This window comes from Ipomoea nil, unplaced genomic scaffold (assembly GCF_001879475.1).
Source record: "Ipomoea nil cultivar Tokyo-kokei standard unplaced genomic scaffold, Asagao_1.1 scaffold2792, whole genome shotgun sequence".
NCBI lineage: Eukaryota > Viridiplantae > Streptophyta > Magnoliopsida > Solanales > Convolvulaceae > Ipomoea > Ipomoea nil.
In genome coordinates, this window is record NW_017619220.1 from 1,431,549 (window position 1) to 1,446,110 (window position 14,562).

The 14,562-nt window shown below is 36.3% G+C and overlaps 1 protein-coding gene across 1 annotated transcript; it reads right to left on the reverse strand.

Annotated features, from left to right (window-relative positions):
• Positions 1–1,656: 1,656 nt before the first annotated feature.
• Positions 1,657–3,767, reverse strand: LOC109157837 (reticulon-like protein B12). The gene is made up of 4 exons (XM_019305673.1): positions 3,450–3,767; positions 2,953–3,133; positions 2,478–2,689; positions 1,657–2,030 (listed from the first exon to the last, which is right to left on the reverse strand). Exons 1-4 carry the CDS (start codon positions 3,514–3,516, stop codon positions 1,861–1,863), a joined length of 630 nt encoding a protein of 209 aa, XP_019161218.1. The 5' UTR covers positions 3,517–3,767; the 3' UTR covers positions 1,657–1,860.
• Between the last annotated feature and the right edge of the window lie 10,795 nt (positions 3,768–14,562).

The following is a 14,562-nucleotide window of genomic DNA, read 5'->3' on the forward strand; positions in this document are numbered from 1 at the left end:
TCATTGCTTCTTTGCCGATGACCTCATTTTGTTTGGTAAAACTTGAGTGAAAAGAAGACATCCTCTTATCAACTTTGTTTGGTAAAACTTGAGTGAAAAGAAGACATCCTCTTATCAACTAAGAATCCGTCACAAGTGAACCACTGAATGAGCTTACACAGCTTCAATATTGAATAAGAAAGTGGATGATAAGGGCTTCCATTCTAAAGGCTCTCGCAAAGTCGCAGTAATTGTTTTGTAAGGAGTAAATACCCAAAATGGTCCCTCGACTATAGCTAAATTCACAAATTGATCATCGACTTTCAATTTCAACCAATTAAGTCCTTAACTTTGTAATTTTAACACAATTTGGTCCTCCATCTATTTGACCGTTTGTTGACCGAGATCGACCAGAAGAACCTTCAGCTCTCGTCGGAGCACGTGGAGGCCTCCAGGATGACGTTGCACTGGTTCGGAAACACGTCGTCTTCTTCGCTCTGGTACGAACTCAACTACATTGAATCCAAAAAGGGAGGATGAAGAAAGACAACCGAATTTGGTAGATTGCTTTCGGCAGTGGATTCAAATGTAACAGTGCGGTCTGAAAATGCAACCAGAACCTTAAAAAACCAACAATGGGCCATGAAATTACATATATATCCTCAAAAATCACAGTCAACAAACGGTCAAATAGACAGAGGACCAAATTGTGTTAAAATTACAAAGTTAAGAACTTAATTGGTTGAAATTGAAAGTCGATGACCAATTTGTGAATTTAGCTATAGTCGAGGGACCATTTTGGGTATTTACTCTTTTGTAAGGGTGCGTGAGAAGACGGTGAAAGGGTACTGAGCTATAATGCTTATATAGGGGAAAGGGGCTTCTAGATAATTAGAGGGGCTCGCTTGACAGAGTGTCGAGCATTGTTCGTCGTGCTAGTTCCGCTACTGCAGTTCCCGTGGTAAAGGAAACCTTCTTTTCTCTTGCTTTCGGGCTTATTAAACGACCGGATAATCAGCTAGATCGATTCCAAACATGTGATTAGTAGTTGATTCAGTAAAAAGAAGAACTTATTCTTCAACTATGATGATATTTGCACTGCAGCGAATTCAATGGCCTCGGTTGGCACATTCTTGACTTGAAAAGAGAGAACTAAATTAAGAAGATGGGCCTTGAGCCTGCTGCATCGCCTTGACTTGATTCGGGTCAGTCTAAGTCAAAGTAAGGACTTTTCTCTGTCGGGGTGAAGAACTCCGAATACCTTTCCCTTTCATCATTCCAGTAAGCCCGTAAGTAAGTGAATCGTTGGTATGCCATATTCTTAATAGCAAGCACAGAAGCAACTTTGTGAGATTAATGCCCACAAGATCTCATTCTTGGAGCCACATTAGAGGTAAATCGTGAGTCACGCAAATAGTCCACCGATTAGACCTTAATTTTCATGCATGCACAAGTGATTCAATTCACACCTTCCATCATCCCGAGCTTTATTTTCATTCATGTTTCTAGTGGGATTTATGCCTCCACACTGTCGCTTTTAGTCGTGACATCAAGTCAGACCACCATGATCTTTTTGTGATATTATTGGTAGGTATATTAATATAAAAAGACAGGCAATTTCAAGAATGATTACTGACAGTAGCAGGGTGGAGGAGATCTATGTGTTTATACATACCATTTTGCTTGAAAATCCAGGTGCCAGTGCAGTGCATTTGAAACACATCCTTATACATCTACAAACTTGTACAAATTGACAGATGATCATGCCTCTACTCACTAAGGATATATCAAAGAAACAAAATGAAAGAGGATGGGAAAAAAACTCCTCAAAATTGAAAAGAAAAAGGAAAAAAAGATGTCAAGTAGAGACAGCTGAAGAGATCAGTCTAATTTCTTCTTCTCTGCAATCCAGTTCCGAGTCTTGCAAATACATTCTGCATCAAATCTTAAATACAAATCCCGCAATTTCCTGTATGTCATCACCACATATCTGTCTATATGCTCTTCATACTTCTCATAAAGTACAGGTACTGTGAGAACAATCAACAGGCCTGCCACCAAAGAGGCAAAGAATATAGTATGCATAGGTTTAAACCCTTAACCCGAGGGCCCCTCACCCCCGCCCTGGGGATTGTGGGACGAGGTAAATCGCAGGATCTGCTTCAATGATGCAAGGTCTGAGTGCTGAGATCCTCCTATATTGAGGACTCAAACCCGGGTATTTGCTGGGTCACTACACCCACACTCAACCTTTCGACCACTGAGCTATGCCCCCGGGAGTGTTGAGCATATAACCATCAACTATCAGCTTAGGCTTTTAGTTGAGATGAAGCACATGCTTCAATTTGGTATCAGAGCCAGGTCATGGGTTCGAATCTCTACGTCACCCGATAAGCGACTACGGTCCACGTGTTGCTTGGAACCATAGTATGCATGTAAAAACGGAACTGGGAACTAAAAATTCAATCAGAAATATGAGTTTTTGAAGCTTAGCTTACCAGTGTAACCCAAAGTCAGAAAATCCGTGAGGCCGCCAATGACAGAAACCAGCAACAGACCTGCACCTACTTTAACAAATAACTCGGTGTCCCGACCCAATGCAATATCCTCAAATGCAGAGAGCAACGTGTTAATGTGATCACGGATGAATACTGCTGCTTCATTAACTCTTTCTTCCGAGAGATACAAATGCGGTAAAGGTGGTGCAGGTCTATTGCAACACATTAAGAACATAATCAGAATAGCCACATTATATTCAAGTCGTATAGTGTTCACAACATTTCGTATTTCAGTTACAAAACAAGAGGAAAAGAAATCAAACCAAAACTAAAATGAACTAATGAACTTCTGGTGGAATCCAAAGTTAAAATTATGGCTCAAATCTATTGAGAGTGTGAATTAACCCACTGTGTAGTTTTCTAACATTAATTGCAAAAAAAGAAACCACAAACATCAAGAAAATTGCAATGTCACCTGTTTAGAAGAGCAGCTGATTTTGCCCATAGAAAAAGAATACCAAGCAGGAGCAACAAAACACTTGAGGTTAAGGATAAAAGAGTATAGCCTGATCTCTCAAACACAATCCAAGCAAACAATGTAATTACTAGGATCCCAACTGTCACATTTTTAATCCTCCACAGTATCACATCTGCAACTGTTTTTCAAGAAAAATCATAAACATCAATCATTTCTCTCCATTCAAATCAAACAAACAAAACTAGCAGCTACTTTTTGCTGAAATATGCAGGAAAATTGACCCCCAAACAAGATTTTTTTTTCTTTTTTCTGCACAATGAAAGTAATAAGAATTCAATTATATTTGCCTAACAAATAAAAAAGATCAGATTCCTTGAAGAAAACAAGATTGAAGCAAAGTTGTTGATTGAGTGAGTACATTGTTAACAGTTTTAGCCAAATTTTTTGATCCAAAACCCAAAATCAAAAGCATTGAAGCTGATGAGCAGACTCACCAAGACCTCCTCCAAGGATCTGATGAACACTCCTCTGTCTGTTAAACAGCCGATCTGATGAACCCATTCTCAGGAATTTGGAAACAAGAAAAACCCAAGATTTCCAAAAGCAAAGACCTTATGATTTGGATTCAATCAGAGGAAAAAGCTCACAGCTTTGCCATCATCTTCAGTGAATGATAAAAGCAAGATTCAGGCAAAGCTGATGTACCACCCACCGTATACAACTATACAAGTGAGCTGTGGGTATCTAAGAACGTTAGAAGGGGGGAAAATTGTGGGTCTCAGAGTCTCAGCCTCCAGCCTAAAAGCTTGAAAAACATACTCATTCCTGTCTTTTCCATAGTATTATTACTATTTTATTAATTTGCAAAGTTGAAAGTGGGGTTGGACGTATGGCTTTCACTTTCAGAGTGGGGTGGGGCAAAGGGGGAAAGTGGAAAACGGACTGTGAAATAATCTGGAAATAAACAAATGAAAAATAGACGGAACTACGGAAGATAATGACGTTTCCCACTTTCCCCAGAAAACGTTGGTTTCGCTCTACACCAAAAAACTGTGGACAATGGACTATTGTTTTCAAAGGTTTTAAGTTTTGACGCTTGTTGGAAAACGTTACCGAGATAATTATTAGCTTAGATTTTTAATTAAAATATGGGAATAAGATTCAAATTGGCCAGTGAACGTAATTTGAAAATGCAGTTAGACCACTGAACGAAAACAAAGTGCAATTAGGCCATTGAACACTCAAAAAATGTGCAATTAGGCCACTGAACTCTTCAAATGTATGCAATTTCACCGGATAGCAGGTTACCATCAATTTTAGCAGGTTACCTGCTTACGTGGCAGCTGAGTTGGCATTTTTAATAATTTTAAATAATTTTTAATAATTAATTTTAATAATAAATTTTATAAAAAATTTGAAAAAAAATAAATAAAATTAAAATAAAGTCGTTTTTATTTTTTTAAAAAAAAATTAATAAAAATTTATTATTAAAATTTATAAAAATTTATTTAAAAGTTATACAAAATGTCAACCCAGCTGCCACGTAAGCAGATAACCTGCTAAAATTGAGGGTAACCTGCTATTAGGTGAAATTGTACATTTTTGGAGTGTTCAGTGGCCTAATTGCACTTTTTTTTTTTTTTTTTCGTTCAGTGGTCTAATTGAATTTTCAAGTTACGTTCAATGGCCAATTTGAACCTTATTCCAAATATATGAGATAAATTTTGAATTTGAAAGAGTTATATTTATTTTATGAAGTAACATAAGTTATCAATAATTACGGGTATGCATGGACGAATTCAAAAAATTAGCTGAGTAGAGATGAATATTAAATGACGTTAGAAATATTAATGACAAAATATCAAATAGACATAATAAGGTTAAAATACAAAATACATTATACATTATAAAATATAAAACATAATCAATTAGATAAAATAATTTGAATAACATTATATTCATAAATACATTTTAATTTTAATTTCTTTTAGTTATATCACTTTTATTTCTAAATTAATTCGAATACAATAAAATATAATATAAACTTGTATACTATATTAATTAAATGATTCATAAAAAATAGACTAAAAGAGAATTTAAATTATTAATTAAATGATTCATAAAAAATAGACTAAAAAAATATTTAATTTATCTTGTGAAGATATGAAAGAGATAAAATAAATGATAGAAGATAGAAAAAAAAAAGTGTTGGTAATGAAAGGGTGGGGGTGGGGGTGGGGGTGGGGGGGGGGGTGGGAGACAGTTGCTCCCACTGCCCCCATATTGGCTTCGACCCTACGGACATGGGTAGAGCCAGAGGTCTCGGAGCTACTCATGGGTAGAGATGGCAATTCTACCCGCACCCAACGGGTTCCCCGCATGCCCGCCCCTACGGGTTTTAAAGTACCCTCACAATTTGGATAATGGGTGCGGGTATGGGGAAATTTATATACCCGCGCGGGTATGGGGGCGGGTGCGGGGGGAGGTATCCCCGCCCCGCACCCGCACCCGCACTTATATATATTGTTATTAGTATTCATTTATTATATAAGTTTATGTATATTTTATAATTGAAAATGCATAATGAATTAAACTTCTTAGTTTTTTGTTTATGAAATTTGAATAGGAACAACACAAATAACATAATGAGTAAACACTTAATACAATTTATACTATCAACACAATTTTAGTTCCAATTAAGAACTAACTTCATTGGCTCTTATTAAATTTTAGAGTTATGTTCAAACTTATAAAAAAATCAATGTGATAATTACAGTTGTAGTATAAGATTTTTATTAGATTTTAAATCAATGTGATAACATAAATAATTAGAGTTGCGGGTTGGGTATTACCGGCACCCGCAAAATCCCGCGGGGACAGGTATGGGGTAGGATTTTCATTACCCGCGCGGATGCGGGTGCGGGTGTGCGGGGAGTGGGTTGGAAATGCGGGTGCGGGGGTGGGGGATATGTCCCCCGCACCCACCCCGCCCTATTGCCATTCCTACTCATGGGGGGTAGGGGACATGGGCGGAGCCAGAGAACTCAGTTTAATGCTTAATGTGCATTATGACTTGTGCTTAATGTGCGTGAGTTTTGTACTTAATGTGCGTGAGTTTGTGCTTAATGTGAGACATTTTAAAATCTTAAGTGTGTGAGTTTTGTGCTCAATGTGCTTTATTCTGTGCTTAATGTGCGTGATTTTTGTACTTAAGGTGAGTGATTTGTGTTCTTAAGATGTTTTGTTTGTGAACTTAAGGTGCGTGGTGATTTGTGTACTTAAGGTGCGCCATGTTAATGCTTAAGGTGCGTCCAACCACACGGGAAGCATCAACCGCACCTGAACCCTTCCCTATATATATATATATATATATATATATATATATATATAAGAATCAATGTTAATCTTGCATTTCGAAAATTTTAATGGGCTAGATCAGATTTTTTAAAAAATGCGCATTTTCATAATTATCACGAACTTTACTATGCAAACTTAACACTAAAATTTACATTTTTTAAAAAAAATTTAGGTTTTCACATTTAGTATTAATATTTTATCCATTTAGTATTAAAAGATTATACTTGCAAAAATGCGAAAGTGTACTGTACTTAGATTTATTTTTTTTTTATTTTAAAACATAACTCAAAGCTCAAATAATCATAAATCCATCACATAACAATTGAAATCCATAAAAAAAGCTAAACTTTGATACTCCAACTGATAGTACTAGCGAAAGTAAGGGGTTGTTTACTAAAATGGAAAATTGGAGGATTTTCCAAAAAAATAGAGAATTAGAGAAGTGGAAAAATGGAAAATGGTACTCCTCCAAATCCATATTCTATTTCCATTCTCCAAATTCCTTAAGGAATTTGGAGAATTTGGAGAGAATTAAAACAAACATCTCCAAATGGAGGAATGGAAATAGCGGGTGAACACTGTCTCTTGACCTTGGGGTCTTGGTTTCAAATCCTGTTGGAGTGTGTTTTCCTTTATCAACGGGTAGCGCCTGAGTGAGGGCTGAGGCTCTTCTTCTTTAATTCATTATTAATACACACTTGTCACTACTTTTCTTTCTCTTCTTCTTTAATTTCTTTGATTATTATTATTATTTTTTTTGATGATTATTATTATTATTATTATTATTATTATTATTATTATTATTATTATTATTATTATTATTATTATTATTATTATTATTATTATTATTATTATTATTATTATTATTATTATTATTATTATGAAAAATTGCATTTTTTCTTTCTCTTCTTCTTTAATTTCTTTGATTATTTTTTTTTTTTTGAGTACTATTATTATTACTACTTTGATTATTATTATTATTATTATTATTATTATTATTATTATTATTATTATTATTATTAGGAAAAATTGCATTTTTCGTCCCTAAGTTATTAATAGACGGATGTTTTTAAAATAACCACCATCTTATATATTTTGTTATACTACGTCATTTAATAGACAACATGCTTTTAAATAACCGTCGCACATACCTTAATTAATTTTTTTTACGTAGTCATACACTTTAAATAACCACCGACGATTTTTTTTACATAATAATAATATTATTATTCTAAATCAAAAAATGAGAGAAATGAAAAACTGAAGGAATGGAGAATGAAAATTAGAAAATTGGAGAAATGAAAAACTGGAGGAATGGAGAAGGAAAACTGGAGAATTGGAGAAATGGAAAACTGGAAATGGAAAAACAGAAAAATGAAGTAAACGACCCCCAAAAGGTTTTAAAAAGCAAGAGACTCTTTTCAAAAAAATAAAAAAAAAAAAAAAAAAAAGAAAGAGACGCTTAATCACCGATAGTACCCCCCAAGTACAAGAGCGCAAGTTGTACCATACTTAGGGGCACAAGTGTAAAAGCCTCGAAAAAACTATATTAAAAGAAGTAAAAAAACAATAAATTAGGGGTGGGAATAGGCCAGACCCTGCGTAAGAGGCTAAGGTCCGGCTTATTTAAGGCCTTTATATGCCTGACTTGTTTAGTAAAAAGGTCAAATTTGGACTCATTTTGAAGCCTATTAAACTAAACATGCCAGACCTATTTATATCGGTAAATTATTGTGTGGACCAATTGTATAGACCATAAATATCAGGTACATTTTTAATATATTAAAAATACATGAAGGTACATTATTTTTGTACTGAAAGTACATTATATAAAGTAATGTACCCTTAGTACATTAAAAATGTACTTTTTATTTATGGTCCACACAATTGTATGGAATATGGTCCATGCAATAATGATTGATTTATACCAAGCTCGGTCTTCAGGTCTACAGGCCTAGGCTATTTACACAAACACACACACACACACACACACACACACACACACACACACACACACACACACATATATATATATATATATATATATATATATATATATATATATATATATATATATATATATATATAATTTATTTGTAATATTAAGTTAGTATATATTCTATTTTATATCTAATATATTTTTATATTTACAATATAATTCCAAATATATATAATTAATTAATTATCAAACCCTAACCCTCCACCTCCAAAGTCCATTCTAATTTCTTACTCAAATATAAACATTGTTGTTAATCGTATTATAAGTGTTCTTGTTGTTTAATTGTTCTTACTGTTAAATATTTAATGAAGTGTCGCGACTTAATTATGTGAGTTGATTGTTGTCTATTTATGAGATTATATAGGATGGCAATCTATAATACAACTGAATTCATTCCTAAACAAGTTAACAAGCATGTTGAAGTTGTGACTTGTTCTATTTTATTTTATATATGTTTTAGTACTATTATATTTGCATTGTAGCGATATACTTATGTAGTTATATATTAATTTTGTATTAGCTATATATATTTCTTAAATTATTTAGAAATACTTATTAAAGTTTTTAAAAAGACTTAATATATAAGTTTTAAATAGGCTCAACGCAAAACTTACTTTTAAGCCTTTTTAATGGTCTATATATTAAACAGATTTCAGACCTGGCCAGATTAACAATCGTTATGCTATGGACCCGTGTCCAGCATGCATGCTGGACATGGGTAACAGTACGACACTGTTATCTTTTTTTTTTTTTTTTTTTTTTTTTTTTTTTTTTTTTTTTTGTTTTTTAATTTCAGACCGCTTCGTTATAAGAGTATATGTTCATAATTGTAAGTTCATAATGTCAGAGCTCTATGTTCATTCCATAACTGTACATTCATAATTCCGTAACTGTACATTCATAATTCAATAATTGTAACTTCATAATTTTCGAAGCTCTATGTTCACAATTTTAGAGCTCTATGTTCATAATTTTATCACTATATGTTCATATTGTAAGTTCATAATGTCAGAGCTCTGTGTTCATAATTTCATAACTGTACATTCATAATTGCATAACTGTACATTCATAATTCCGTAACTGTACATCCATAATGCAATAACTGTAAAATCATAATTTTCAAAGCTCGATGTTCACAATTTTAGAGCTCTATGTTCATAATTTTATCACTATATGTTCATAATTGTAAGTTCATATTGTCAGAGCTCTGTGTTCATAATTTTATAACTTACATTCATAATTCTATAACTGTACATTCATAATGCCATAACTGTACATTCATAATGGCACAAACGAATAACGCCGTTAACGGCGCTAACGACGAGACAAAATCAAAATTTTTTTTTAAGTGAAATGACGCGTTTTCCCTGAAAATGACGTCGTTTTGGACTCGTGTCCACAATGCATTATGGACACGAGTCCACTGCATAATTTGCTCCAGATTAATTATATGCTCAAGCTTGAACTTAACAAAAAGCCTACATATAGGCTCAGGCCCAGGCCCAGGTTCAAGCCCAGGTCCAAGTCTAATTGTCTAAAGCTCGATTCGACGTATTTCCATGGCAAATTATGTTGTGCATCCGTATGCACCATGCATGGTGCATACGGATGCAAAAACGACGTCGTTTTATTAAAAACGCGCGTCTCCCCTTAATGGGTTTCGGTTTTCGGGTTACTTTTCGTGTAACGCCTCGACAAAAGCGATGGCTTCGTCGAGTGTCACTGGATTTCGCTAGTGGACTTCGGCTTTTGCCCCACCCCATGAGTCCATCTTTGAAGTAGAAGAGGGCTTGATCATCGCCTAAGTCCGGAATTTGAAGGAGGAGTACCGTGAACTCCTCTACGTACTCTCGGATGGTACGAGTGTGGCGCAAGACTCGAAGCTTGCCCAGGGCCTCGTGAACCACGTTTGCGGGGTAGAATTGTGTTCTATTCTCGGACAAACTTGTCCCACATACCTAAGACAATGGTTCCCCTTGTTCTATCTGTCGATTTACGCCTCCACCAAAGCCCAGCGTTATGGGTGAGGTAAAGCGATGCGGTACGTATTCGAGTCTCCTCGTCCCGTATGTTCAGTAACTCGAAGTATTGTCCCATTTGCCACAGGAAATTATCAACTTTCATGGCGTCTCGATTTCCTTTAAAAGGTGGGAGCTTCTGTGCATCGATTCGAGCGACCTCAGCCCGTTCTTGGGGTGCGAAGTTCCTTGCGGGCGCTCGCCGCAGAACTTCGACTTGTCGGAATAGTTTGCCCACATGCCGCTCTAATTGTGCGGACCGTGCTCGTGATTCCTCCTTCAGGGCTTCCGCTTGGGCGTAGCAAGTGGTGACTGTTTCCCAAACATTCTCTTCAAGTTCCTTCACGGCGTCCTGAAGGCCTAAGATAAGGGTTTTGAACCTTTCGGAACCCGTGCTCCCAACAAGTCGACCTTTTCTAGGGTTTCCTCCCGGCGGTCCTCTAAATGCTCGTACCCAACCTCTAGGGCCTCGAGCTTTAACCGCAACTTCAACCCATCCGTAAGGGGGGGGGGGGGGGGTTTGAGCTCGGTTATCTCTTGACTTGGAACCCTTCCGTCTCTTGGAAGGCTCCAGGTTTGTTTGTTGCCCGCCTTGGGCGTTGGTAACTCCATCCTGGACTTTAGTGGGACGTGCACGCTGTCTAGGCCCCGAAATACTTAGAAAACTCTCGTTCTAAGGGGCTGCTTATTTATGTGCTACGTCTCAGCAACAAGTAAGCAAAAATCAAATTGGGAATGGGCAAAATGATATCTATTTATAGTGTTTGCTATAGGAGGGGCCGAAGAGACATACCCCTTCGCTTCTTTGCTGACTCTTCACTGCCTTAGACGGTGCTGGATTGCGGCTAGAGCTGTAAATGCGTGAGTTAATGCTCTGGCGGCTGCAGGATTGCGACTGTGCTTCTGAACGACTTTGGACGGGCTGCTGTTGCTCTGTTGCGTCTCGGTGTCTTCAGAAACGTACCAAGTTTTCTCCGAAACATGTGATACGCTGATAGGGTTGCCTCTCGGACTTCGTGGTCCATTCGTAGGGTGACAGCAAACACAAACGTCTTGGGACTGCTCCGTTGGGGCGGAAACCTCAGCGAGTGCCTTAGATTTGTTTGCGGGAAGTTTTCAGGCGTCACACCCGGGATTGACATGTCCTCCTATAGCCCTCACCCGACCCTTTTAGATTCAAGAGTCTGTGTAAGGATGTCTTCTTTTGTTCCTTTAAGTTTCAACAAACCTTCTTTCTTTTGTTTAATATATTCATCATGTAATGCATCACAAATGACCATGATAACCACAATCTTTCCAAATACATTAAGAGGATAAACAAGTAAAGGTTTTGCTTACAATCGTTGAAAATGTTGTCTTTAACATATCTCCTTGTACTTCTCTTCTTCCAAAGTATAGCTCTATTTACTTCCGCATCATCACACAATTCTGTTGACTACAGGCAAGAAGATTTAACAATTTTTATCTCAAACTTATGGTGAAAATGAGTTTATGTAATAATAGTGAAAGTGAGCATAATTACTTATGTTAGGAATAAAATGTAAAGTTTTGATGAGCCAAATGTATTGTTGAAATATTAGTATTCTCCAATTTTATTTCAAGTCAGTAGCTGTTCATGCATACATGTAGTCTTCATGCATAATGTTCACGTCAAAGTTTAAGTCCTAAAGTGCATACTTTACTTGAGAAGACTTGAGCGGATGATAGCTGAAAACATTTTAGAGCACAAAGATCACCAAAAGTCAAGTTTGCCGAGTTGGATCAAGACTTTGTGCTATGCAAGTCAAATGATCCATGATTTGAATCTCCTCTTTAGCATTTCTGGTTTCGCTTAGCGAAGAACTAGATGAGGCGCCATGAGAGTAGGTGGCAGAAGTGAGACGAGGCGGAGGCAGACGAGGTGCACAACTAGACTAAGCAAGTGCACTAGACGAAGTACAAGACTCTAAGAACCATATACTAAAGCAATGCACCAGAAGAATTATTAAGTTTCTACAGAGGTTCCAATACAACATTTTTGCAGAAGAAAATGATTGATATGATTTTATCCTGGACGATGAACATTAGCATTTTTACAATGGAACCAGAGGCATTCGGAAAAAGCTGACTTACGAAGAAATTATTTTATACTCAAGCAAGAATCAACAGACGAGATATTTGAATGATCAACTTGATCTATTAGTACAACATGGACTGTCAAGCTTTCACGTGAAGGATTTATTCAAATTTTGGAGGCTACAATTTTCAAGGGATGGTACGTCAGATCCTCATACAAGCAACGATCAAATTTATTTGAATTATCTAACAAGCGGTGGAAAGACTACTACCTAATATTACAGATTAAGTTGGCACATTTTGATCAACTACATACAAAGATGGACGATCGATATCGAAAATTGATCAACATGCAAATAGCTTTCATTGGCTAAAAATTGCCCAATCAGACTTGAGGACTAACAACAATTTTTGGCAAGTGCACACAAGCGAGAGAAAAGCAAGCAATATTCAAATTAGCCAAAAAGGGGAATTTAAGCTTCATAGAAATACTTTCAAGTTTGAGTTTCAAATACTTTGGTTCTTTGTAACTTGTAAGAGTGGAGTAACAAGAGGAGCTTGTGAAAAATCTTGGTGGAGTGTAGCATTATGCGAAGCACTCGGGAAGTGTCGGTGGACACTGATTCACTATTGTATCTGGGTGAACGAAGGTAGTGAATCTCTCCTTTAGAGTTAAAAGAGAAAGTGGAGTAGGAGAATTACACCATCTCCGGACCACTCTAAATCTCTCTCTCTCTCTCTCTACTTTACTTACTGCTCATTTATTTTGTGCATGCTTATTATAACTTCAAACTAACCCGATAATTATCGATCGCATATCTTTATCTATCTGGGTTTGATAGTTCTCACGTTTGCATGCGAGCCAAACTTTGCACACATCTCATTTGAGTTATATCAAGTGTTTTGAACGTGTTGCATGTTTAGAATTCATCATTGAGCACTGCACAATCAAGTATAACACTTTACCGCATGCTTATTCCGCTGCACACTCTAAGTTGATTAGTTGTTCATACTTGCTACATGGAGTTGAAATTACCAACGTGTTATTTGTCTTATAAAAGTTAGAAAAGTCTATTCACCCCCTTCGCCCCCCCCCCCCCCCCCCCCCCCCCCCGGCGGTCCTCTAGACTCTTCGCCACCCATTCAGGACTAACAACTTACAAGTTCACTAGCAGACACACATATCCTTTACGAGCAATCCTATGTGGATAAAGATTTTGCTTTCTTCGTATCTTTTGTTGCTTGCTTAGTTTCCAAGACAAACATGATCAAAACTTCACACTATATTTCTGCCATAGCACCATACATTAAGATACATACAGTAAAATGTCTTATTTTCGTTTTACCCAAAGCTGGAAATTAAAAGCTGTTACATACAGTAAAATGTCCTAATTTAACTCCGACATTATTGTTGGAAAAAATCTCACTTGTGATAATAAAAATCACAGACCAGACACGGGCACAAATACGAGATAATATAAAGAGCCCAAAATAAATAACAACACAAGGGAACAAGATTTACGTGAAAAACTCCAAAACCACGGGGAAAAATCACAGGACCACCACCAATAACAGTTCCACAATAACAAATTTTGGGTACAAAGTTTCCGGCTACCACACGAGCCAAACATCCAAAGATCATCAAAAACAACTCTAGACCAAAGACTTCTATAATGTTCCACAGACCTAAAAAGGATGCCAACTCGTACTTAAAAATATTCAACCACCACAAGTAAAGGTGAAAAGAATACAGATATTACGGAATACCCAAAGATGCTTGGAACAAACAAGCTGACCTCTCAAAAAGTATTTGATGAAAAATACCACCCAAGAACTTTGGCAAAAACCAACAAACATGCGAAAAAGGATGATACCCACCGAACACACTGCTGCCGAACTACCGAAGGAGACAAAGAGACAAGTAAAAGAAATCTTTGTTTATTTCACTGCCTTGCCTCACGTCTGCCTGCTCTCTGCCGAATCAACATGTGTGTGTGTCAATGTTGGAGAAGACAGCTTCACTACTTGAACATGGGAATTACGAAGAGTAAATGTGAATTAATTTTCACCTCTTCATATGCATGACTCTTCTACTTCCCCAACTTTTTATATTCTTAATATTATTATTATTATTATTATTATTATATATATATATATATATATATATATATATATATA

What these genes read in the sequence shown, in the direction of transcription:
- LOC109157837 (XM_019305673.1), bottom strand. Translation starts at nt 3,516, where the DNA reads ATGGGTTCATCAGATCGGCTGTTTAACAGACAGAGGAGTGTTCATCAG. An exon ending in GATCCTTGGAGGAGGTCTTG is followed by an intron (nt 3,134 to 3,449) that starts GTGAGTCTGCTC and finishes CTTGAAAAACAG; the next exon opens with TTGCAGATGTGATACTGTGG. An exon ending in TCTGACTTTGGGTTACACTG is followed by an intron (nt 2,031 to 2,477) that starts GTAAGCTAAGCT and finishes CTTTGGTGGCAG; the next exon opens with GCCTGTTGATTGTTCTCACA.